Source organism: Terrapene carolina, unplaced genomic scaffold (assembly GCF_002925995.2).
Source record: "Terrapene carolina triunguis isolate 2854851 unplaced genomic scaffold, T_m_triunguis-2.0 Scaffold21, whole genome shotgun sequence".
NCBI lineage: Eukaryota > Metazoa > Chordata > Testudines > Emydidae > Terrapene > Terrapene triunguis.
Window position 1 is genome coordinate 38,432,529 of NW_020664372.1, and position 26,644 is coordinate 38,459,172.

General features: G+C 42.5%; 1 protein-coding gene across 3 annotated transcripts in view; it reads left to right on the plus strand.

Moving 5' to 3' along the window:
* Window positions 1-26,644, plus strand: part of FHL2 (four and a half LIM domains 2) — a 52,730-nt gene that overhangs the window by 17,867 nt on the left and 8,219 nt on the right. The window contains exons 1-2 of one of the 3 annotated variants that reach the window (XM_024204459.2): window positions 2,360-2,517; window positions 14,734-14,910. In XM_024204459.2, the coding sequence (XP_024060227.1) occupies window positions 14,755-14,910 (156 nt within the window). In that variant the 5' untranslated portion in view covers window positions 2,360-2,517; window positions 14,734-14,754. Of the gene's footprint in view, window positions 1-2,359; window positions 2,518-14,733; window positions 14,911-26,644 lie in introns of those variants that run through there. The other 2 variants (XM_024204449.3, XM_026647800.1) reach the window with 2 other exon arrangements.

A 26,644-nucleotide genomic window follows, 5' to 3' on the forward strand; every position in this document is an offset into this window, starting at 1 on the left:
AGAAGGGTGGCGAGCCCCGGCGGGGGCTCCGCTCTCACCCCGGTGGCCGGGGGGAGGGCGCCGGTGGGGAGGGCGGCCGGAGCCCTGGGAGGAGGGTGGCGAGCCCCGGCGGGGGCTCCGCTCTCACCCCGGCGGCCGGGGGGAGGGCGGCCGGAGCCCTGGGGGGAGGGCGGCGAGCCCGCTCTTCCCCCGGCGGCCGGGGCGAGGGCGCCGGGGGGGAGGGTGGCCAGAGCACCGGGGGGAGGGCGACGAGCCCGGCCGTGGCCCTGCTCTCCCCGGGGGCCGGAGCGCCGCGCCGCCCCCCTCCAGGTGCCGCCCCAAGCACCAGCTTGGTGGGCTGGTGCCTGGAGCCGGCCCTGCTCATACAGCCCAAATCTGATCATCTTCAGGGCTCATGTCCAGGCTCATCTTTTTACCCAGGCATTTGAAAATGGGAACTGGGTTGGGAATTGTAACTCTAGGGATCAGGGATTGTTCAAAGAGGATTTGTAGTGGGTTATCTTAAACTGCTGCACTTAGGATAAGAAGTAATTCTTAGCTCTTCTTCAGCTCTTTTCATCCATGGATCTCAAAGTAATTTGCAAAGGAAGCCAACATCATTATCCCCATTTTACAGATTGGGAAATTAAGCTACAGAGAAGCAAAGTGACTTGCCCAAGGTCATCCAACTGGTCAGTGGCAGAGCTGGGAATCTTCTGAGTCCCAGTCCAGTGCTCTATGCACTAGGCCACATTGCCTGTGTTTTTAAGGTATGTTAAAGGTCCCAAGAGCATATAGTTAGGCAACCCTTTTAGCATTTCTATGAATCAAACAACATTTAAGAAGTAGGTTTTATTCCTAAGAGCAGTGTAAGGCTCACTCATTTATGCAGTGGGTATTTTGCCTGCATGAGGACTGCAGGATCAGGCTCTTTGTAGATTTTGTTTAAAAAAAAGTGAGAGAGAGAGATGTTACGATACGTTTCATCTCAGGCATGGAGCAGAGAACTGTACAAGTTCATGGGGAGGATGCACCTCCAGCAACAAGATTGTGAATCCCTTACTGTACATGGGAGAAGTCTTCTTAACACACGTACACACCGATGCTATTCAAAACAAAGCACTTCAGTTGTTTTTCTACAAACCTATGTGTCATCCATAGGGAAGGGCTGCAGCGCCACGAACAGTAGCTCCCAGCGGGAAGTTTATGGGGTTTATATTCATCCTGGCAATTTTTCTTTAAGTTGAACAACTTACCCTTCTTGGAGTGTGTCCATCGTTACTGAAATATTAGCAATTTGAACTGCACACAAGGGTAGAGAACAAACATTTCTAATGTGCTTTGGATCCAAATTCTTCTCTCCCCGGGAGGTTTCTGAGGACCCCCCCCCACACACTATTTTTAAGTTAATATGTTTCTGTTATAAGGGTTGAAATATGAAACTAGACTTGACAGTAGAGAAATCATTTCCTGGGCATGTTGGAATTAATGGTTTCCCCTTTATTTAACATGCGGCCATTGGAAGGGTTCTCTGTATGGTTCCCTAAGTGTGCATTGAGACAATCTGCTTCTTTGGCTTCCGACTACACAAGGGGGATTTTGAATTTCAGTTGCTTCACCTTTCCTCCCTCCACTCTCCCCCCGACTAACGGGGTAAAAAAAGCAGAAAGGACTATGACTACATGGACAGAGGCACCCATTATACACACATGCTCCTCAGAACACAAGGCACCTTATCCATCAAGTACCTAGAAAGAGAGACAATGTAAATCAATCCATTGTTTAGAGAAGAGTGAAACAGCTGTCAGAAGAGCCAGTGCAAACAGATTCTCATACTAATTCTAACCAAGTTCTTCATTCTCCCAGCCAGGTAGTGTGACCAGACGGCAAATGTGAAAAATTGGGACAGGGGGTGGGGGGTAATAGGAGCCTATATAAGAAAAAGACCCAAAAATCGGGACTGTCCCTATAAAATCGGGACATCTGGTCACCCTACAGCCAGGTGAGGAGAAAATCAGTGAAGGGTTTGTGCTTGAATTGCTCTCAGCCTTTCTTTCTGCAAGCTGAGCTCACTGGGCTTTAAACAAAGCTCCATTACTAACAAACATCACGGGGTTAAAAAAGCAAAAGTGTGGGGAGGGCGGAGGGGGAGCCATTTTTGGAAGAGGGCCAACAAAGATAGTGTGGCTAGGAAGGGGGAGCGAAAAAAAAATCTACATCCTTGGAAGAAAAAGTGTTGAATGCCAGCTGCACAGAGCCTAAAAGAACCAGTGTTTCTGATGCTTTTGTCTCCTTATATGGTAAAATGATACAGAGGGGTTTCACTAGGCTGTGAAGGCAGCAGCCTGTTTCCACACAATACTGGCTGCAGAGAAGAAATCAGAAGAGCTGCCCTTCAGAGGCTGTAGAAATCCCTGGTTAGCTGTGCAGCGCTACTCTTCAAGTAGGGTCAGGTGCTCTCCTTACATATTTGTTAATGGATGTGACTCCCTGTCCTGCCTGGTCCAGGGAGAAACATTGACTGCCCGCTACTGCTCTGTAAGTAGATATCCCTTTTTTCCCTCGCACAGTACCACTGACTATACCTTAGGAGTTATTGATTTAAATAACAAAGCGTGCAGAGTGAGAGATGTTTGATCCTAAAAAGTGTTCTGTGTTGGATAAGGATAAGAGGAGGGGGAGATATTTAATCCCCCCTAAAAAACACAGGTAGGGCTGTGAAGAGGATAGGAAGAAGGGTTTTTTATAAAAGCAGATCTTTCTGTATGTCCCTCTGTAAGTGATATCTTAAGCAAGGTGATGAGGCATTGAGCCATTTCATTGTGTTACTATTTTTACTACTCTACTGGCTATTGTATGTTTATCTGATCCACAGGAGAAGTCGTAAAAGTAGGAGCTCAGGTTTTGGGTTTTTTTGTTTAAAAAACACCTCCATTAATATTTCCTAGCCCAACAAAAGAGCTGATTATTTTTGAACTGTAGCAATAGCTGATACACATACAACAAAGGTAGCTTCCTATTTGCTATTCCACACCAGGGACAAAATGTACACAGGAAAAGGGTGTACTTTTTTATTTGGAGAGATTTAACTGGAATGAAAAGCAATAAATAGCTCTGAATTTTTTCCTTTTGCTCGTGTGTGTGTGTGAAACCACAATCACGGAGGTGGATTATCATGGACTTTTCTGTATGCATAATAGAGGAAAGATCATTTCAATAAATAATGCTAACTTTCGTTTTTCTGCTTTCATGATTTTTCTAATCCCTTCCCCCATCCCCACCCTCAAACCAAGAGGTAATATTTGGGTTTTGATACATTGTTCACAAGACAGCATCCTATTTCCATGTACTTTCATACCGGGACCCAGTCACAATTACAAAAGAGGGAAACCAATAATAGAAATATACACAAGAAATGTCATTTTGTTGTTCATCAACTGCTATCTAGAGGTATGTTGATTAAGAGGATTGATTACAAATAATGTGTTATAACTAGTAAATTTGGATTAAATAATGATAATGTAACAAAATCTTCCCTTGGATATGCATATGCAGTTCCCATTGACTTCAACTGGAGTTGGCTTAGGCATATCAAAGGAAGAATAAGGACCATCGAATAGCTTATTGCATCCAATTGGTAGGGAATTTTGTAATTAAGTTTGCAGTTAAATTTCTATTATGATCCCTTATTTTCATTTGTTTCTACATTTCAGAAGCTCTCTCCTTTGGGGCTAACATCTTTGATTTATTTTTCCTTAGCCAAATGATGACTTTTTGGTTCCTGAAAGTTTGAGAAAAATTGATTCAGCCATTTGGATTTGAAACCCCCATCGGCACCCACTCTCCCCCCCCCCCCCCCCCCCCACACACACACTCACTTTTCTCACTGTATAAAAATTATCATCTGTTTCCCTGTCCCAGGCAGATAACTGAAAAAGGGTGGGCTTTGAAAGTTGGCTTGTAAGTAGAGCTCATTTTAGAGTTCTGTATAGCCTTGACCAAGTTTGAAGAACAATTAGCTGGATACTAATAAAATTATAAATGATTTGGGGGGGGAGGTGGAATTGCTGTTGAGCAGGTGTCATAGTGGAGAAAAAAGTGGGAGTACTTTACCATAATCCCACAACATCTTTTTATACTAAAGTTATTAGCAGTGAAACAGCTAACAACGTTAGTATTTACATTGTTATCATTAGGTTGAGAATTAACACTTCATTGAGATGAATAGGGCAGCTCAGATGATTCAGCTGTTGCTGAACATTCAAATCATCCAAGGTCACTAATGGGCTTGCATATTTTAGCAACCATAGGACTAGATTTTTTGTTTAAATGTAGACTTACATTCTGCAGAACGTGATGTGGTCACCAGACAATTAGCAGTGTTCATGCCACCATATACAAGCTCAGTCCCACCACTGCTATGATTTTTTTAGTTGATTATCACTGCTTGCTACTTATACTCTAGTAGAATGTACATAGATGCAGTTCCCAAAACACAGTTCCTGTCCTGAAGACAGGGTCAGGCAATCAGGGTGACTGTCTTGGATGCCAACATTTGGAGGTGCCAAATCCCCATTTGGGGGGCGGGTACAGAGAGGGTGCTCGACAGTTCTGCTTGGGTTTTTTGTTTGTTTGTTTGGGGAGGGGGGCTTTTTTTTTTGGTGCTTGCAGCACCTTTCGGGTGAGTGGGAAGCACTGAACACATTTTCTACCTCTGGCAGCAGGAGACCTAGGTTAGCTCTGACTGAAGATTTTACAGCCAGGACGCTATCAAGGATACTGGACCTAGACAGGGCCCGTGCTCTCTTGCTTTCCAGCTTCCTAACTAGGGTGTTATGATTTCTAAGAGAGCTTAATGAAGCCTGGTCCCCTTTTCTGAAATCAGCATGCACGTTTCCCCCACCCACAGAGTCAGGCATACAAGCACAGGGACTGCGGCTGGAACAGTTTACATGAGGACGATTTTAAATGGCTCATAGAAAGTTGCATGACACTGTCCTAAAAAAAAAAAAAAAAAAAAAAAAAAAAAAAAAAAAAAAAAAAAAAAACCACTAGGTTTGAACATCAGGAGCCGGAGAAAATCAGGATTATGACTGAAGTTATAGCTCTTGCAATTATAAGACCTTATGACAAATTTTGTTGCATTCTGTAAAGTCAAGCTTTAATTTCAGAAAAAAATTAAGATCCAGTTCCAAAACCCAGACCCACATGAGTAAGTCCATTTGGCTCAATTCTCCACTAAACAAGCTGAACCTTGTGTAGTCATTTACTCCTATGTAAGCTGGGTGTGAAACACTATCGTATTCGAAGGACAGCATGTTGTCTCCCGCTCACGCTGATGTAAATACCTACACCAGGTGGAAGGTGGTAGGCTTTGAAGTTCAACTGGGACCATTTAAGAAAAGGTCCTTTCTTTTTCTACCCTGCAAATGAGCCATAAAGCTGCCTAAATAGCAGCTGGAGATTCCCCCATTCTGGGGGGGTCAGCTCAATGCCCCCAGCGTAAGGTCAGCTCCATGCCATTCCTCCAACACCCAAGAGGCTGGTTACAAGCTCATGTAGGTTAGAGCAGGCATGAGGCTGTTTCACCTAATGCTGGGGAATAAACTGGTCCCGGGTAGCTTTAGAGAATGGGTGGAAGATAGAAAGGTGGCAGCTCAGTCAGCCCTAAGGACTGGGGACCTTATTTACATTTTTTGCCTGATTAATTTTAATTGTGCAATTTTAATGTTGCATTTACATATACTTAGTTATTTGTGATGCAATTTTACCCCCAAGATAGTAGGATATTGGCAGCCTCTGGGGAATAAATCAGAGGTATAGCAACAGCCACAGAGAAATCAGAATATCAAAAATATTGAGCTATGTATGTGAGTAAGTATATAGAAAAAGGGTTGATCAGGAAACACTGATTCCTTCAAAGCTGAATATTCAAGTACCCCTGTCAGGAAGATAAAAAGTTATGGTTCTTATTTCATTGTTAATTTGCACGTGCCCCTCTCTATAGAATAGTTTATCATAATAATTAGGCTGCTAAGTAGTAACATATACACCAATACATAGAACAAGCAACTTGAGTGAGTTTAACACTGCAATAAGAACATAAACTTCTTCATTTCAGGGCTTATGTGAATTTGCAACATTAATGCTGCATCACCATGAATGGAACAAGTCACTCTTTCTCTCTCTTTTTTAGTACAGTTTTTCATCTCATCCCAAAGTCTTCTTCGTTATGTGTTTAATTCTTAAACATTTTTGTTCAGCAGAATAGATGATCCATTATTTTCAAAGCCTTATAATTTTGAAAGCAGATAAAAATTCCTTGAGGGGTTAAATGGATTGTAACTTTTTTAAATAACTTGCATTGAGATAAAAAACCCATACAAAGACTCAACTGGGATCTAGACATCCAGCAGAAATGTCATTAGACTTATAGCCTAGATATTAGGAGACTGGGTTCAAAGACCCTGGTCTGATAGACATCTGATGTGACCATGGGCAAGTTACTAATAGTCTCAACACCCTATGAAGTAGAGAAGTACTATTATCCCCATTTTACAGGTGGGGAACTGAGGCACAGAGAGAGTAACTACATTAACAATTGTGAGGTGCTCAGATATTGTGATATTGGGGGGCTATATAAATACTTTGATATATAGCTAGATCATTGTTATTTAATGTTTGTGTAAAGTACCAAACTGAGAAACCCTTCTATTTATCTGTAGGAGAGGTAGAGTGATGCACCCTTCTATGCTTTTCTGAAAGAGATGCAGTATGGACTATTTGGGCCATTGTCATGGTGCTGCTGTATGGATTGTTTTATGCAGGATTTCTGTACAATGGGAGAGGCGGGAATTTTCACTGTACAGCATCACATGATGTTCTCCCATTGTCTGGTTATATCTTTGTGGCTGGCTGTTCTGGGCATTGTACTGGCTGTGTGCAAATCAATAAAAGAAATTAACTCTTTTCTGGCTGGATCTACATCTGTTGGTGAGAAAGTAGCTTAGTCTCTGTGACCGTTCAGTCCTGGGCTGATGTACTGTATTATATATGCCACAGATGATAGCTTTATTAACTTTGCACCATTTTCCTCCCATTAACTGTTTAAAAATGCTACCATTAGGAAGTTGAGTTTCTATGTTTGTAATGGTGAGCATTTGATACCCCTGCCTTAAACAGATCACAGCCTTATGCCTTACTATTTATTCTGAAAGGGAACGAAGGCAGACATCAACAGCAAGAGGTATTGAATTAGTGAATTAGCCAGAGGCTTTTAGCTTTAATTGTGAATTTCCTTGCTGTTATAGATTTAAGAATCACACGGAAGGTTATTTAAATAGGTTTCTTTTGTAGTGAAAATGTACACAGGCATATGTAAATACATATGTACTCCAGTCATTTCAATGACAATTTCAGTTAATCACAATGTAAGGTGTGCTGGGTATGCTGTTGAACTGTCAGTGCTCATATCTACCGTGCCTTCTGTACTTACACTGCCACTGGCACTTACTTTACAACTGTTGGAATTACTTTCTAAATTGGGGAAGATGCTGTCTGGTTGCGGAACTAGCCACAATTGCTAGAGTGTCCACTTACCCCTACTATTACTGGTGCTCCTCTAGCCAGGCCCAACAGAAACTTTCCCACACAAGAAACAACTTAAGTGCCTTTTAAAAAAGTAATATTAAATAAACTTTCCAGTTCATGATAGAGACTGTGCAATCCAGGTATGAACCTAGGTAGCAGGTATACTTTGCTCATGAGTATACATGCTACTACAGGTTGCTGTCTTAGACCTGAGATCAGATATCAGAATGCCACACAACAGGCAAAAATGTGGTGGGGTTTGTAAGAGGGGGCTGAATGGCTGGAAAGAACTAATTCATGGCTCAGAAGTATAATTACAGATCACCTTTCAAAGAGGTGGGTTTTTTAAATCAATTGGGCGTGTAACCTTTTATTCCATATCATATGCCAGCAAGGCCTGAAAGGGATTTGTTAATGAAGTTTCTTTACTGCTATTTTTTAAGCGTAGAAAGAGCAGAAATGTCAAGTTTGGCTTTCCCTGGTTTTGCTGAATGACTTCTGGGAGGTCTTAGGAATGCTTTTTGCAAGCTCCAAACTCTGTTTTGTTCTTGGAAACACACCCCCACCCACGCATGAAGCAAGGAACAAATCTACAATTAAAATAATTGCTTTTTTCTATCAGCACTTACTGGTCAAGATCCCCGTCTGACTACAGTCATGGGGTATGAGGCTGGGCATGTTCTGAAAGAGAGCAACAGCCTATCTTAAGATGCTTTGGTTTCTTAAAGGCACAGTACTGAATTCCCCCACTAAGTCCTTGGGTCCTGCTTAGAGTAAGATCACTGTACCATAGTATTAGGAGGCTTCCCTCCCTTCCCCTTCAAAGAAATGACAAAAGAAAGAAGAGGTGGACAACCAACCAATTGAGAAAGAAAGTTAGCAGCAAAGTTTACACAAAGAGAGTGGTTAAGCACCCGTTAACAGAGTTAGTACAGCTGCCACTATACAGGATACACGGGTCGCCAAATGGAAGAGATTGTTGAAGTCATGCTTCCCCATGATGAAACGAAGTGCAGAAGAGAGAGCTTCTGCCCACTCCCCTTTAGGAGTTTCCATTTCAGGGACCTTCAGAAAGATGGGGTGACTCTATGCTTGGCATGGGGGTGTTGGTATTCAGATCACATGTTAACGTCAAAGTATCCTTGAAAAGTTCTTCTGCCACCTGCCTGCCACCCTCACAGCGACCGGCAGGCTGCCCCCCGCGGCTTGCCACCTCAGGCACGTGCTTGCTGCGCTGCTGCCAGGAGCCGCCCCTGCTCCTGATGTCTATTAGCTCCGTAGAGCAGATTAAATCTGGAAAACTTTAGAGCACTGTATGCCAGGAAAGAGAAGAATCACATGAAAGTGACACTGCCACATACTAGAAACACGGTACAGTTAATTGCCAAAATCAGCCACCTCTGAGACAACACACAGGAGCACATGCAGAGAACTGAGATCTTTAACTAAACATGCGTAGCCCAACATGTGTTCAACTTCGACATATTTTAGCCATTTGTGGTTCCTCAGACTGAAGACCAGACTAACCCTCCTGAGAGCCATGTGGGTGCTACCGAAAGCCCTAAAATAGACTTTAAAAAAGCAATGGTGTGCCATGACAAAGCCCAGCAAACACGGAAGTCCAGCTCCTCAGCCCGTGCAAATCGACATAGCTCCATCTGGCCCAGAACATGTTACAGCAAAACAGTCAACGCCTCTTCCTGAGAATCAGGCATATCACTCACCATAAGTGAACAGTCCTTGCCCAATGGCTACTTAGAACTCAAATAGGCCCTCAAAGGTGGGTGATCTTACTTCCTTCTCCCCATCAGCCAGCCAGTCCATAGAATCACCCTAGTTTATTGTACAATAGCTATTCCATATTAGGCTCCATACATATACGCTTTACACCTTCTTTTCCAACTAATGCTTCTGGCAAATGTTCATTTAGTCTCTTCTTCAAATAAACAAAACAAAAAGAAATAACATTAGCCTCTGTTGCCTGCATGGAATTATGGTCTTGGTCAGAAAAATTATTAGCTCTTGGAAAATTCACCTGCAGACGATGCAACAAGATGATTGATAACAATTGTGCCCATAACTGCTAAGTTACGGGAAAGTTCATCTCTTGCCAGTAAATCCATTGTATAGTTCAGACTGGTAGATCATAACTACAAAGGACATCATAAATCTTTACACTTTAGCCTTTGGAACATTAACATAAATAGTTTCCAAATGCTCCATGTCTGCATGGACTATGTCAGTGGAGTTGCCAGACAGAAATCTTCCTTTCTTGAAGGAAGGAAAATAAAAGGTTTGAAAAATCCTACATGCACACAGGTTTTGTTGTTGTTGTTGTTGTTGTTTTTTGTTGTTGTTGTTTTCAAGAATCACATGTGTGGGAAGCGTGTGAACACCTCTGAGGAGCACTTAATTTCTAAACAGAGGGTTAGCAGAATCTCATGCTCACAGGAGCACAGACTATGGGTGAAATCCTGGCCCCACTGAAGTCAGTGACAAAGCTGCCATTGATTTCAACAGTGCCTGGATTTCATTCCATATCTCAGTATGCCATTACAGCGAGAGTTAAAAGCTTTCAGTCTCTTAATATAATTTGTCTCCTGCATTTTATAGTGAGGATATTTCCCCCTTGCTTTTACCGTTGTTTTTCTTTTTAGTGTTTGTCAGTGTGGCAGTGTAAATTTTAGTAACCACTTCTCTTCTAGTGAGCTTATTCACGGGAAAAAGGAAAGGAAGCACATTGTAAAGTTAATGTATTAAATTATTCTTTGATTATTGTCTTATAATCACTGACCTGCTTGGCACAGCAGGACCTGGATGTATTAACATTCTGGGCATGCTGAAGTGTCCATCTTTTTTTCCAGGCCTATGAAGAAACGGTTGCCTAAGAATTTCTGTATTCCTTTGGAGCTTTATTTATGATGTGGATCATTGTAGAAGTGAGATTTTATGATGGTATAGGCTTGTTTATTACTAGGATTTTGATGAGACTATAATTAACTGTTACAAATTAATAATAATACTGTTGTTATTTACATTATGGTAGCATAGGCGCCGACTCCATGGGTGCTCCAGGACTGGAGCACCCACAGTAAAAAATTAGTGGATGCTTAGCACTCACCAGCAGCCCTCCCCTCCAGCGCCTACCATCTGCCAGTGGCCCCGCTGATCAACTCCTCCCTCTCCCAGTGCCTCCCGCCCACCGCAATCAGCTATTCTGCGGCATGCAGGAGGTGCTGGCGGGGAGGAGGAGGAGGAGTGGGGATGGGACATGGTCGGGGGAGGGGGCGGAACTGGGCAGGAAGGGGCGGGGCAGGGGATTGAGCATCCCTGGGGCCCGGAGGAAGCTGGCGCCTGTGTATGGTAGCACCTGGAGGCTTTGTTGTGTTAGGCACTGAAGAAACACAATAAAAAGACAGTTCCTGACCCAAAGAGCTTATGCTCTATCCATGATACCAGACAAGAAGAGGGAGTTCTAGGTAAAGAGTGAAGCAATCTGATTGGTTTATTAAGGCCTGGTCTACACAAGGAAATTAGGTCGGAATAACTACGTGGCTCAGGGGTGTGAAAAAATCCACACTCCTGAGTGATGCAGTTAAACTGACCTAACCCCTGGTGTAGACAGCGCTAGATCAATGGGACCTAGCTACTGCCTCTCGGGGAGGTGGACCAATGGGAGAACCCTTCCTGTTGGCATAGGTAGCATCTTCACTGAAGTGCTACAGCTGCACCACTGCAGTGTTTTAAGCATAGACAAGCCCTAAATAGCAGTATCATTCACCCACTGTCTAGGCCCCTCTCCCAGCTTAATGCCGGTGCACGGGACAGGTGCCTGTTGAGTTGTGAGCATCTTTTATAAATCTAAAACAAACAAAATGATTTATTTCACCATTCTCACTTCTCATTAGATAGGCCCTATTATGATGATATGTGATATGATATGGCAGAGGTCTAGTGAAGCATTAATGGTTGGAAAAAGTTAGAGAAGTGTTATTCCCACAATAAAAAAAAACAGGGGTCATCTGATTAAATTAATAGACAGCAGGTTTAATACAAAAAAGAGGATGTACTTTTTTACACAACGCACAGTTAACTTGTGGAACTCCTTACTATGGTATGTTGTGATAGCCAGAAGTATAAGTGGGTTCAAAAAAAGAACTAAATATGTTCATGGAAGATAGATTCATTAATTGCTATTAGCCAAGATGGTCAGGGATGCATGCCCAAACTTGGGACAGCCCTAAATCTCTGAATGCCAGAAGTGGGGAATGGAAGACAGGGATGGGTCACTCCAACTGCCCTGTTCTCTACACTCCCCCTGAAGCTCTGGTACCAGCCATTGTCGGAGACAGGATACTGACCTGGACGGACTATTGGTCTGACCCAGTATGGCAGTTCTTATGAGCTTACTTTTAATTTTTTCCCCCTGCAGAAGAGGCTGCAAGTGTGCCCATAGCACTATAGAATAGAGATGGGATCCAACCAAATCCTCAAATCTAAACATCCCTGAACTTTTAGGAAGTTTTGATCTCGATCCCAACTTCTTGAGTGAATCCTGTCTGAACCAGAACTTGAGTTCTGAACCTAGAGGCCCAAACTTTGGGAGATTTTGCAATTAGCCTTCTTCTCTTTAAACCAGAGGGCTGTGAGCTTGAGAATCTCAGCTGAATACAGCTGCCCTGGAGTCACAGATAAGAAAGATGGTCACTTCAGTTATTAGGACCCAAACCATTTAAGCCTTTATAGACCAAAAGCAGTTTAAATCTTCATCTGGAAACCAACTAGCAAACAGTTCAAGTATGGTGCACAGGTAAACAGTCTACATGGGAAACCATTTCATAGGCAGACATTTACCCACTCTGCAGTAATTTTTGAATGGTTTTAAGGTGTAGTTGCGTACAGCTCACAATGCAGCAATTAATTTGCAAAGATGTTGATAATTGTAACAAAGTCCACCTAAAAGGAACTCTCAGCCTTCTAACCAAAGGCAAATAATAAAAACGGCTGCTACCTGCATATCCAGAATGAGTGGTGCGGTTCAATAAGACTCCCAGGTTGTGACCCTGAATAAAACAGGAAGTATTCCTCATGCAGGGAAGCTGACATAATCTCTGCTATTTCTTCCAGTTGCTTTTCCAGTCTATAAGCATTAATTCAATCTTATCTGAACTGAATCTCAGATAGCTAACTATCCAAGTCTCTCATAGACACTGGATAAATCAATCAACTGCATTGGATAGGATCAGAGGAATAGATGATATGGGGATGGGTGTTATCTACAGACGCGCTCATACCTCCTTTCTAACGCATCTAATGGCCCATAAACAAGCTGAATAGAAATAGCCACTGAAGCCACCCCATGGCTCAGTGCAGGTTAGCAATTGCACAGCACTACTCACTGGGATCTCTCAAAAAGAAGGAATGGAAGCATTCAAGAGTGACCCCGCTAAGCCTATGCCATAGGTGTGTCAACAACTCAGTGGTACAAAATCCCACTGACAGAGCGAAAAGACTCAGCATAGACACTTGGTCTTCACCCACATCTCCAGAAGGATCCATAAAGCAACACAATCAGTATAGTGTCTGTACAATAGCGAGGCCTCAATCAAATTCATTAGATGCCAAGATGACCAGAGGACTCTGGATCTCATTTGAGTTCCCTTCCCTACAACCTTCTGAATAATCATTCTTTTATGAGGAAAATTGGAGTCTAGTTGAGAATTGGAGTGATTGTCAGGGTCAAAAGGTGTTTTTTTTAATGAGTTCCTAATAATCACTTCTTTAAACGAAGACTGGCTGTCAATGCCTTCCTGTGGGATGGCAAGATTCATTCTCTAATAATGACCCCAGCAGATCCTCGCCAGCTTTCAGCATCCAAAACAAGTATTGCAGATCTATTGACTAGGTTACTGATTTAGAATCCAATTCACACTCGGAAATTTGGTAGGTTCTTGTCCCAAGATCAGGCCCAATATTATCAGAATTACTGCTTTGAGAGCCCCCTAGGGCATGCCAGTGACAACACCACTCACACTCCTGGAAGATCTTCTGTGATTATAAAATTGTTATTATTAAAATAATTAATCCAGTAAGTAAACCCAGACAAGCAAAGTGATGTAACAGAACACTGTTAAGGTGGCAGCACCATTACAGACACATACTCACTCTATTCTTGGGGAGAGCTCTAGAAGTTGAGACAGATCCTAATCTGATTCTGGCTCGCCGATGAAGAACTCCCAATGGCTGTACCTGAGACCAGATGTTTTATAGACCTTGATGGTCCTCATGCATATGTATGCATAGCTCTTCCCTTCTTTACCATACCTTAACTTCCTCGCCCTCATAATATTTGAGCATCCTTATCCTATAGGCTAGTATATTAATTAAGCAAAGGTTATTAACATACGTCAATTGAATTACTATGGTTATCTGTGGTTAGGCATCTGCAATCTTTCTTCAAAAAATACTACAGATCTCGCATTTGTGCTATCAATTCCATAGCCCTTTATCTTATGATTACTGCTATAATTACTGTACAGCTAGAGGAGCATAACTGAATTCCCAGGTTGCAGTCTGCACAGCATTCCCAGAACCTTTGGCAGTGGCACTGGCCACACCTCACACAGAAAGCACTCTGTCTCCCCAGCATATTTGACTCAACTAGCTCTACATGTGCAGAAAGCTCACTTCAAATCTGAATGACATAATCCACAAAATAGCGTGAAAACTCCTCACAGCAAGAAATGCTCAACTCGCACACTGGATGAAACAGCTCAGATTAACCAGGCTGTTCCCCAAGCAAGACCATTCTGCTGAATCAAACTTCATAAGCATTATTGCAGAAGAAAACTTCCTGTGGGCAGATTATTTCATTACTGTCCATTATGAGGATGCTTGCACCTTGGAGGCATCTGGTACTAGCCACTGTCAAAAGACCACTGGTCTGACCCAGCACAACCATCCTTATGTTCCCAATTTCCCCTCACATGAGGATTTAATTCATTAATTAATAAAAAGGTGTTGAAATTACTTGGCATTAAATTAAGTATAGGTGTGGTACCATGCAATAGGTCTGAAGGGGATATATACCATCTTGTTTCTTTCATTGGAGTTCAAGATAATAAGTCATACGTCTGAACTTGCTTGTTTTCTTCTTCATGACAGGTCAGGATTCTAGACATCAAAATGACTGAACGCTTTGACTGTCACTACTGCAAGGAATCCCTGTTTGGCAAGAAGTACATCCTGAGAGAGGAGAGCCCCTATTGTGTGAAGTGTTATGAGAGCCTGTACTCCAACACTTGTGAGGAATGCAAAAAGCCAATTGGCTGTGATTGCAAGGTACCTTGGACTTGTTTCATTGACATCACTTCTGTCAAAATAGATTGGCTAGGTCCATTCCCTGCATAAAGCATTCACCCTCCCCACAAGGGATCCCCACAACATTACAAAGGGATCTGGGTGGAAGATGTCTTCTCCATAACATCTTATTAACTAGGTAATTAAGAACCTGACCTTCCAAAGTGCTATGCACCTCCTTGGAGATCGAGAGGAATTGAAGGTTCTCAACACCTGTCAGGAAGTGCTTCAGTCCAGATTTCCAAGAATATCCAGTAATTTTGGGTGCCTAACTTGATTATGGCCAGGCCCACTTTTCCAAGGTGCTGAGTAATCACAGCTCCCATTGACTGGTGTTGCGGATACTCAGGACCTCTGAACATGAGGCTCTAGGGTTCTAATGCTGGGCACCCAAAGAGTGAAATACCCCAAATTATAGGGTCACTTTTGAAAACTTGGGGTTTAACCTCTCTGCCTCAGTTTCTCTATGGGTTAAAAGGGGCTATTAATAATTACCTGCTTTACACAGCTGGTGTTAGGATTATTTGAATGCAAGTGAAGTGCTTCAGGTGAAAACTGGAGAGTATTTTTTACCATCTAGGGGAAACTTAGAACACCAGCCTTGTGTTTAATAGGTTAAAAATGTTATTGAGTTTCTCTTTAAGTGATAAATGTTAATATTTTAGCTGTTCGTTTAACAATAAGAACACTACCCAAGTAACATGGGGAGGAAGGGGAGCTATGAAACAGACAATATGCATGTCTCATACACTCTTGCAGCAGAAAGCGTCCATAGAACTAACTTAACTGGCTACCCAGGAATTCCCCCCGTAGTAGGGGACTCACCACTGACAGATCTCTTTGCAGCTGAGCGTGATGTAGCAGCTGTTTCCTCTCTAGTCCCCTCTGGCAACGGTCCCTATGGTGCTGTGGCAGTCTGCCTCATCTCGTGACTCAGCCGTCTGGCCAGGTCTCATTTTAGTCCCATCCTCTTCTGGGGTAACAGAATGTCTAATAAGTAATTCCAAGACCAGGTCTCTGGCCCCTGACCCTGGGCCCGATGGTCCTTACATCCTTCAATCAGGGTTTTAAATCATCCTTATTCCCTTATGTCAGGGGAGCTTCATGCCACTTTCTCAAGGCTGGTAGAGGAACCCAAGCTCAGGCACTGTGCTGGCTTCTAGTCCTGGGACCTTAGGATCAGCAGTCAAGATCTGCTTTGCCAGATGCCTGATCACAGCCTCCCTGGATTCCTTCCTACTATTTGCCTTTCCTCCGGCCTTTCTCCCAGCCTTTTCCCAGGCTCTTTGTAATGAGCAGCTCCTTCCCACAGGTCCAGTTCCTGCCCTTGTGTCGGGGTCAGCCACAGGACCTTACTCCAGTACTGTGTCTTCCAACCATCTTCCCTCCCTGGGCTTCCTGCAAGTCTCTCTACCCTATTGTTCTCAGAGAGTGATAACAAAGCTCTTACCTCTCTCCCTGCAGCTCCAGACTTCCTTGCTTTATAGCACCACCTAGCTTCTCCCCATCTGGGCGTTATGCAACCAGATGAGTTAATTGGCCTCTCAGACCCACACTAACCCTTTCACCACATGTGTGAGGTAAACACTCCCATTGCACCCCTGCATACACGTATCCTCTCAGGAACACCAGCTCTACACCCCACCCCCCAGGTTAGCAGATGTGGTCGGGGCAAGGGATTGGCTAGAGTGCTCCTCTGTTCCAGCTCTCTGGTGGCGGAAAATGACACCTTCAGGCCACAGGCAGCTGGACATGGGTTAAAGCAGCTTTAAGGCTGCTCTCCTCTAACTTACACTGGAGGCCAAATTTATCCCTGTCTGGCCCTAGAATCAGAGAGCTGCAAACATGGGATAAGGTCATCTTTGCCCATTCCCCTCAGATTCTGCACTGAGCATGGCTCAGCTGAACCCAGGAGTGGTGGCCTGTATTTTCAAAACCACATTAAATAGGGTACAATCCTGCAGTCTATGTATAGGACCCCAGAAATAATCTCAAAACCTTCCTAGTTCAGTTTAGAATGTAATAGTTAAGCCACTTACCTCAGACATTCATCTATACATTTTCCATGTCCAAATTGCTCATGTAACAATCTAACCACTGCCAATAAGCAGTTTGCACAACTATGATTGTCATGGTGGAATTACAATGGAGAGTTGAGCTAGGGTGGTGGAAATGTAATTTGGGGGGGCATGGAAGTGAACTGGGGGTCTAAGGGTTAGGCACCTATTAAGGGGTGTGGTCAGGAGATTGGACTCTCAAAAAATGGTACAAATGCCAGTTCTTCTCTTCCCAATTCATTCACCCACTGTGACACTTTAGGGTTCAATGCAGACCAATAAGGAGTTATGTCACCACCTGTCCTGCAACTCTGCGTGCTTTTAATGCCATGGTGCTGTGGCCCTAACACCAACAGACAGCATGCAAGCATGAAGGTCACACCATGGCTTCCAGCTCCTTTTTGCAGGGTGACCCCAACGCTCCCCACATCACGCATTTCCCCAAAACTCTCTGCCCTACTGTGTCCAGCCCTTTCCTGGAACACACACAGAAGTTAAGTCAGTGGTTCTCAAACTGGGGCCACCGCTTGTGTAAGGAAAGCCCCTGGCGGGCCGGACCGGTTTGTTTACCTGCCCCGTCCGCAGGTCCGGCCGATCGCAGCTGCCACTGGCTGCGGTTCGCCGCTGCAGGCCAATGGGGGCTGCTGGAAGCGGCGACCAGTAAGTCCCTTGATCTGCGCCACTTCCAGCAGTTCCCATTGGCCTGGAGCAGCAAACCGCGGCCAGTGGGAGCTGCGATCGGCCGGACCTGTGGACGGGGCAGGTAAACAAACTGGCCCGGCCCGCCAGGGGCTTTCCCTACACAAGCGGCGGCCCCAGTTTGAGAACCACTGAGTTAAGTTCACTGCTCCGTTAATGAGACAGTGAACAGCAGCTCATTCATTTAACTGGGGTTTGACAAACACTATTTTAATCACAGCACCGAATTGGTTTATTATAAAAGTAACACAAGTTTATTAAACAAGAAGTCCTCCATTTAAGTGATACAAGTATAAAGCTAGAAGGGGTCACAAGCAAACAAAAGTAAAAATACACTTTTAAGACTAAAACTTAATTTCAGCATGTTTCTCACCTGTGATCAGTTCCCAGAGACTTCAACCCCTTGGTTGAAGGATCCAACATTCTGTGATTTCAAGAGCTCTGACCCCTTTTATCCCTCAAGTGATAGATGCCAAAATGGCCTTTTCTCCCTGCTTATATCTTCCCAAAGTTCATTGGCCCTGCTTCAAGCGGCAGGAAGGCTTCCTGGGGGTGCAATCTCCAACCCCCATTGAGATTGTTAAGTAGTTAGGGATCACCTGGTGGCTTTGTTTACCTTGCATGTAAATGTGCTTTTCTTTGTCTTTGGTCACACCTTGCTTAATTTACATTGGAGACAGGTAGATAGCTGCCTTCCCTCCTGTCTGGGAGAAAACTTTTTTCTCCCTTTGGTCACAGACTCAGTGAACATCCATAATTCCTCACAGAGTGTTAACACACACATTTCACAATGATATTAATCACCGGTGTGTCATTAGTTCTCAAATTATATATTATATGACACTTCTAGATCCAGATTATGACACCAGTGTGTGAGGTGTAGTGAGTATATCAGGCCTGACAAGAGTTGCTGACACAAAGTAGTGAACCCTCAGTGGGCCTCTGTGTCACACCCAGCCCAACTGAAAAGTCGCTGGAAGGACCCCTTTAGGAGACTTTACATAGGTGAGAAGGTTTTGCTACCCATGGCAGGAAACAGGCAATAATCTGTGAAATGGTAAATTCGGTGCCAACTTTCCTATAGCTCATAAACACACAGAACAGGGAAGGGAGAGAGTCTGACTGACCTGATAAACTGAAATCATATTTCTGCCCTTCTCTAGAATGCACTTTTGTTCTAACGTCTCTTTCTAATACCCTGAGAAGATATTTCCATGTGTTGACATTCAAGAATCCCAAAACTTGGACTGAGTTCAACAAATCTCAGACCAAGTATTCAGGAATTATTCAGGCTGAACTTTTCAACTCAGATTTATGGATTTAGAGAGTGTGGGTGTTATCCAATATACTTATCTTCTGTGTTTTTAACTAGACACTCTTTAATGGCTGATAAAGGTAGGTAGTAATATTTTAATATTTCAGATGATTGGGGGGGTTCTAAGTGTAAAGAAAAGACACAAAACTGTCTTTGTGAAGAATGTAACTGAAGTATTGCAAATGAAAATGAGAGTTTCTCAGTGAAGATTTGTTAAAAGTTATTGGAAAGAATAACAAAACAGATAAATCATATCTACTATTGTAGTGTTCTTTTTACTGCAAGATGGATCTATCTCACAGATCTTAAAACAACCCTCTCCCCAACCTCCCCCCCCCAAAAAAATAACAATATTGACAAGCATTGTAATGTGAGTTTAGAATGAAGCTGATTTTAATCATTTTATCTACCGCATGTAAAATAAAAACCGAAGGCCAATGAAGGATCTGTATTTATTTTCTTGTTCATGTATAGCTTCTATACAGCTGAAAAATTTCAAACTAGAATTTGATACATTTAAGAAACCACCCTATGGGCCTGATTCTCCTCACACTTATGCCAGTTTAAATGAAGAGTAACTTCACTGAAGTTACACTGGTGTAAGTGAGAGTAGAAGCAAGACCTATATTTTTTTTCCAGTCCTCAATGTCACTGATGGAGCCCTGAGGATCTCCATTTGTTTATGGACTTCTGATACTCCCTGTAGGCCCTTTGTCATAGCCACTGGCAGGCTTCTAAACCGAGTCGTCCCTCCGCAGCTGGCAAAGCGTTCATTTTTGCCTCATGCACAGAGCCGGATTAACGTATAGACAAATTAGGCATGTGTTTAGAGCCCAAATTTGGGGAAGGGGTGAGCAGGAGCAATTTGGCTAATGAAAGGGCAGGTGGGCCAAATATGAGTGGGATTTTGTGCACTAGGTCACAGTGCCACTCACTCAAATTATGGAGTGGCAGCTGGGCTAAATTTGAGTGAGTGATGTTGTGACCTGCTGCAGGGGGTCATATTAGAAGGTGGTGGCCCAGAAGTGTATGCTTGCCAAGGGCCCAGTGATGGGATAATTCAGTCCTGCATGGCACTTTTCTGTTATCAATGGCCAAGTGGCTCAGTTCACTGCTTCCTCAGATTCCTACTATCCAAGGATTTGGGTGCCTCATTCTCCACTGCTTTTTACCTTGAGGGGTCTTCTTCAACTGTGGAAAGTGGGTGTAAAATATGACCACAAGTACGGTTGACGTATTTGCTTTCGTAACACTTCATATCCACTGTGCACAGGTGTAAATGAGCACCCAACGTTCAAGGTAATAGGGGCCTGATCCTCCTTTGAATTACACCAGTGTAAGTCAGGAGTAACGTCTATGGAGTCAAAGCGGTGTAAAATAGGTGCAAGTGAGACGACAGGAGAGGCAGGCTCCGGGTCTCCAACACAGCAATGCAGAACACAATCCACTAAACCTTCTCTTTAAGACATCTAGGCCATGTCCACACCAGCGAGTTTACAGCTGTACCAATGCAGCTGTGCCGCTGCAAAATCACTTGTGTAGCCACTCTATGCGGATGGGAGAGAGCTCTTCCGTCAACGTAATAAAACCACCTCTACTGAGTGGTGGTAGCTGTGTCAGCAGGAGAAACTCTCCTGCCGACAGAGCGCTGTGCACACTACCACGTATGCTGGTGAAATTTATGTCACTCAGGGGTGTGTTTTTTCACACCCCTGAGCGACATACGTTTTGCTGACATAAGTGGGTAGTGTAGACATGGCCCTACGCTGAAAAAAAACCCTTTTTTTGACTTAAATCTAAAGGGTTTTTTTTTTTAATCTTGCAATCTCTTTATAGTACTTTCATGGATGACTGTGAATATAATTCACAAATTATACAGACTGGTACTTTATTTAAAATGTTGGTTTTCACAGAAACACAGATAACTAAATGACAACATGTTATGTTAATAATATATCTGGCCTGAGGCCATCATGTTAACTGTAAACATTTCTAGCTAATATTTATAAAACTCTGACAGGCAGATTAAAAATGTTGTGTATTGAATGGCAGGAGGCACTGGTAGACATTAAAAAAATATCCCCGTGTTGCTTTCACAGCCATTGCACATTATTTCTATGCCAACAGCTTCCTAAGATTGTCTCTTAAGAAAGAATGAATTTGTATTAAAAAAAAAAAATAGGTTTACATTTCAAAGCCCAAGTCACTGGTGAACTTGTGCTACAGCTATTGTTTCCCACTCTTGCTTGCTTGAAACACTGAACATTCTTTCTGGAAATTGCTCTGCCATTTTCAAAAACTCAGATGTTCACATTTGCTTAACGGCTTAAATTTGACTTTTGAGTTGATTTCAGCATTCTTTGTAATTTTTTAAAAAATAGTTTCTTTGCAGTTTTCTTTGGCACAGAGAACATCACCAATACAGAAAATACCCACAACAACTCACCTTTCTAATGCAGACCATAAGGCGACATATAAAGGAATGAAAAAATCTGTTTGCAAAATTTGAGAAAAAAATTAAAAGAGGATTGTTGTAGAAGGCTACTGTGGCAGCATATGGGCCAAAAAATAATCAAAAGGGTCAATCTTAAATATGCACTGCAAACAGAAAATGGAGCCACCAGTAATATATGGAACAGGAAGGTTATCTTAACAACACTTTAATTAAATCTCAATCCTTTGCTGAGCTGCAATTCTTATTTTGCTTTGGCACTGAAAATCTGACTTGTCTGATATCCTGTGTTGTGTTGTGAGGAGGAAGAGACACCAAGGACCTTCACCTGTACATTTTCTAAGCACTGGTTTTCGCAGTGCATCAATCAGTCACAGGACCTGCACACCAAAAATTTACACACTTTGAAATTGTATCCTACTCTTCCTGTCTTAGATTCTAAGGAGAACATTGTTTCTAGTAAAAATGCTGATGTTTTCACTAATTCATGAACACAAATATATTTGGTTACTTTCCTGTTCATAACCTCTCTAATCTCCTTCTTCCTATTGTGGTCTCTGAGGAGACCAAGTTCAGTGGAAAACACAATGGCTTGAGTAGTAAAGCCTAACTAAAAAACAATACTGTTTCAGGGCAATAAGGGATTTATGCTTATAAAACTTGGTAACTCTAATCTTATGGTTCTGTTCAGTTTAAAAAAAAAAGTTATTCACCTACAGTTATATCACAGAAGAGGAAAAATATATCGTATCCTGAATGTGTAAATTATGGAAGAATTATGGAAAAAATACAATCTCACCCTCACTTAAGAAGGTTTGATTTGGAGAAGTTTGCTTTGAGAACAATATTATATAATACAGGATTGACCTTTGTAGAACGATCAGGCTGAGAAGCACCCCCCGATCCTGTTTCTAATTCATACAAGTTTATTAAATTAGGGGGGTTTTAATCATCAAATGAAACTAGCTAGGGGAGGAAAATTATTTTTTGAGCTCAGAAGAAAAGTAACTTACTTAAGTGCTAAATATTTTTCCTGTAGATTCTGCTACAGGCTTTTTTTAAGCTCTGCAGAAGCATGCAATTCCCCCCCCCCCCCCCCCGCTTTAACCAGTAACACATATCCCTGAGATTTGTCTAGAGCGCTCTTTCTTTGCGTAGGCTATAGAACATTCATACCATAAACAAATGTGCATGTGTACACACACACACACACAGTTTCAACTTCCTTACTTTGGTCAGAGACCCATGATCCATCCAAGGTAACCCTTCTACATTTCTCACCTGTGCTTGCTTCCCATATCAATAGGATAACAGAATCTCTCCCCTGTACATCAGTTGGCACAAGCTAAAACATACATTTTCAAAAACAGCCTCGAAAGTTGCACCCATAATACTGGTTTAAAAATCAGGGTCAATGGATACATTGGGCCAGATCCTTATCTGCACCCGGGCTGCTTTGCTCCACTCTGGTTGCACAAAGCCGCTATGAAGCCAGCTTAACGAGTCTCTTGAGGATGCCTTCTAATGCTGGGGTATCCTTGGATGTCATACTACCATGATAATGGCTTTATGTCACTCCCTCCTGACCTCATACATGTAGTGAGGATGGATCGAGTGTCTTTATAGTCATGATCCCTGCTGCTGCTGGAACAACTCCTCGCAGTTGTGAGCAGCCAATGCAAATTAGAGGAGGTCTGAGGCTGCTCTAGCTTGCACTGGAGACTGGTCCAGCGGTAGGACATAATTTGGCTTCAAGTCACCATTGCACATGCAGCTCAACCACAGCTCAGCAATTTCGCTAAGCCAATATGTCTACATTACACTTCAAGATTTAACCTAGCTTTGGTTAGCTTTGATGACTCTAGAGGTTTCTGGACAAAAAACATTTCATTGTTAAAGAAAAGGGAAAGGCATAGGTGTGACGTTGTGCAGTCTATATGGTTTTATAAAAACATAATAAGAAGTGAATATAATGTAACTGGAATATGCTTCATGCAAAAGGTCTCTTGTAAGGTATCATTACACACTCATCTACTGAGTGTGATCATCCTATTTGTATAGATGTGCCACTCTTGTATCTAAAACTAGAAATATGAAATATAACTCTGAGGGCCTATTGTAATTATGCAAAGTGTGGGCCATTAATAGTGGTTTGGAATCTTGATGACTCCCATAAACCAGGACCATTGTCTGCAGATGGCTCTGTTTACCTGTTAGTCTTCCCTGTATATGTGTGTGCTGGCAAGTGGGTAATGAAGTCTTGCAGTGACATGTGATCATGTCACCTGACCTGGAATCCATCTTTAACCTGGGTGCTTTTCCAGTGGGGGAGGGGGGTGGAAACCCAGAGGGACAAAGGGTTCCCGCCTTATGCAAAAGATATATAAAGTGGTGGAAGAGAACAGAGGGGGAGAGGAGCCATCATGAAGAATCCCCTAGCTATCACCTGAGCTGGAACAAGAGCTGTACCAGGGGAAAGAATTGTGCCCAGGCCTGGAAGGTGTCCAGTCTGAGAAAAAACTTACTGAAGCATCTCTGAGGGTGAGATTATCTGTGTTCAGTTTGATTAGACATAGATTTGCGCATTTTATTTTATTTTGCTTGGTGACTTACTTTGTTCTGTCTGTTACTACGTGGAACCACTTTAATCCTACTATCTGTATTTAATAAAATCACTTTCTACTTAGTAATTAACTCAGAGTATGTATTAATACCTGGGGGAGCAAACAGCTGTGCATATCTCTCTATCAGTGTTATAGAGGGCGAACAATTTATGAGTTTACCCTGTATAAGCTTTATACAGGGTAAAACGGGTTTATTTGGGTTTAGACCCCATTGGGAGTTGGGCATCTGAGTGCTAGAGACAAGCACACTTCTGTGAGCTGTTTTCAGGTAAACTTGCAGCTTTGGGGCAAGTTATTCAGACCCTGGATCTGTGTTGGAGCAGACGGGAGTGTCTGGCTCAGCAAGACAGGGTGCTGGAGTCCTGAGCTGGCAGGGAAAACAGAAGCAGGGGTAGTCTTGGTACGTCAGGTGGCAGCTCCCAAGGGGGTTTCTGTGATCCAACCCGTCACAACAGGCTTCATTATTTCCAACTTTAAAAAGTGCAAGTTATATAATCCTCACCAAAAATGTAAGCAAAAAGAAAAAAAAATAAGCAGTTAACAGATACCCACTTTACCAACTTTGGAGGTAAAAAATATTTTGAAGAACAAAGAAAAAAAAAAAAAGGGGGGGGGGGGGATTCTTATTTTTTCCAGTTTCCTAAGTTTAAAAATGCCTCCAGTTTCACAAAAGACAACAATAAAGAAAATAGATCTGCAGTCATTCCATTTTCCACCAATGAAATTTCACATTTTGGAAAGCTGTCTGTTGGCTCTAGGTTGCACTTTTCCAGGACAAATATTATTCCTTGGAGATCGTGATTAAGTTGTTCAACTTCCTTTCAAGAAATAAATGTAAATATCAATCTCGTCAACAAAATAGGGTGTTTTTTTTTCATTTTGATGTTAGAAAATCTGATATTTAAGGATCAGAAACTGGTTTCTTTCAGAAGGTTGTGTCTGACGTGAACAGAGCAAGTTGTATGAATAACTCTTTGAAAACAGTGAAATAGGAACCTCTATGAGTATTACACTTTGTGTGACCTCAGAGTAGGAACAACAAGAACATACTCAATTACTACTTGAAAAGAGATTTTGAGGGAGTTGAGGTGAGCAGGGCAGGTATTCAAACAAGATTTTCTCACTGTGCCACTGTTAATGATCTGTCTCACTGATGATAGTAAAATGCTGACATTCCTTGGTTCATTCTTCTCTCATCTGTTCACCAATATAATTTAGTGCAAGCAGTTTGTCCAAATTATAGGTAAGTTTTTAAATGGAAAGTGAAAGGTTAGTTTTTCCAGTGTGTTTTAAAAATCGCCTTTTCATGATACAGGAATCAATGCAAACTCTGAGAACCTATACATTTAAGAGGCCCTTGGGTAAGTCAAGTATTCGGATTATTCAACCTATGCAAAAATGCAATGGGTTGCTGTCTTCTTTTTTCTTTTCTTTTTTCCCCAAAACCTTTTTAGTTGAGATTTATTTTGTAAAATCAGGATGGTTTGGATCTGGGTTTTGTCTGAAACACCAAAGACTTTGGGAGTTACAGTGGACTTGGGCTTTTAATCATTCCTAAAAGGACAATCCTTTAAAATCATTTTCTGCACTGACATTTCAGTGGAAGAAATCTTGTTTGGAACTGTGATGCCAATCCTAGTATCAGACAGTTCTAGAGTGGCACCTACAGAAATGATGTGACATCGCATCTATTTGGGGTGCCCAAGCAGCAATGTAAGTAGCAGCAAAGTGGTAGTGACAGTTCTGACCCATATTTAGCATCTAAGTAAAACTGAACTAAAGCTAGTCCTAAAAAATGGAGAGATACATGGCCAGTTCGATCCTTAGTGTAAAACCATTAACAAATGGAATTAATACCAGAGATGAATGTGGAACAGAGATGTCTGCCAAGACCCATGTTAAGGAGGAATGACCTAGAAGACAGCAATGGCCAAGACGGAGGTCAAAAATTTATTATATTTCTGTTAATGACTTAATTGTTAGGAGAAATACATAAATGAGACTACTTGTTTCTCTGTGGTATTACAAAAAGCAAAGGTTACATTGCTTTTGGGGTTTTGTTTAAAGCCTATTGTAAAGGAGATAGAATTGTCTTTTGCCTTTTTGAGTAACCACAGCAAATCAGTTCATCGTCAAGTAGGACAATTTGTTTTCCTGAGCTGTATGAATAAGCCTCAAAACCTGGCTATGTGATTCAGACTTGGATATCCTTGTGTAACCCTTCTGCCCATCAGAGTTAGCAACAACAAGGGCCAGGTTCAGTATCTAGGGGTCCCTTTTCAATAACACAATGGAAAACCGGCTCGAGCCCCCATCCAGTGACCTGGGACAATTACATACTGCCCCCCCCCGGGCGCCTCTAGGAGGCAATACTTCCCCTCGTGCAAGCACAGAGTCTGAGTGTAGCAAAAACCTTTTAATAAAGGAGGGAAACAACGCGGCATTATGTGGGGAAACACGACAAACAGGATTCATAACACAAACCATGAGCAAAAGACCCAGCCCCAAGTAAGCTTGTCAGTGTCCTTTTCCCCTCAGGGTCTTAAGTCCAGCAACCCAACAGTCACCC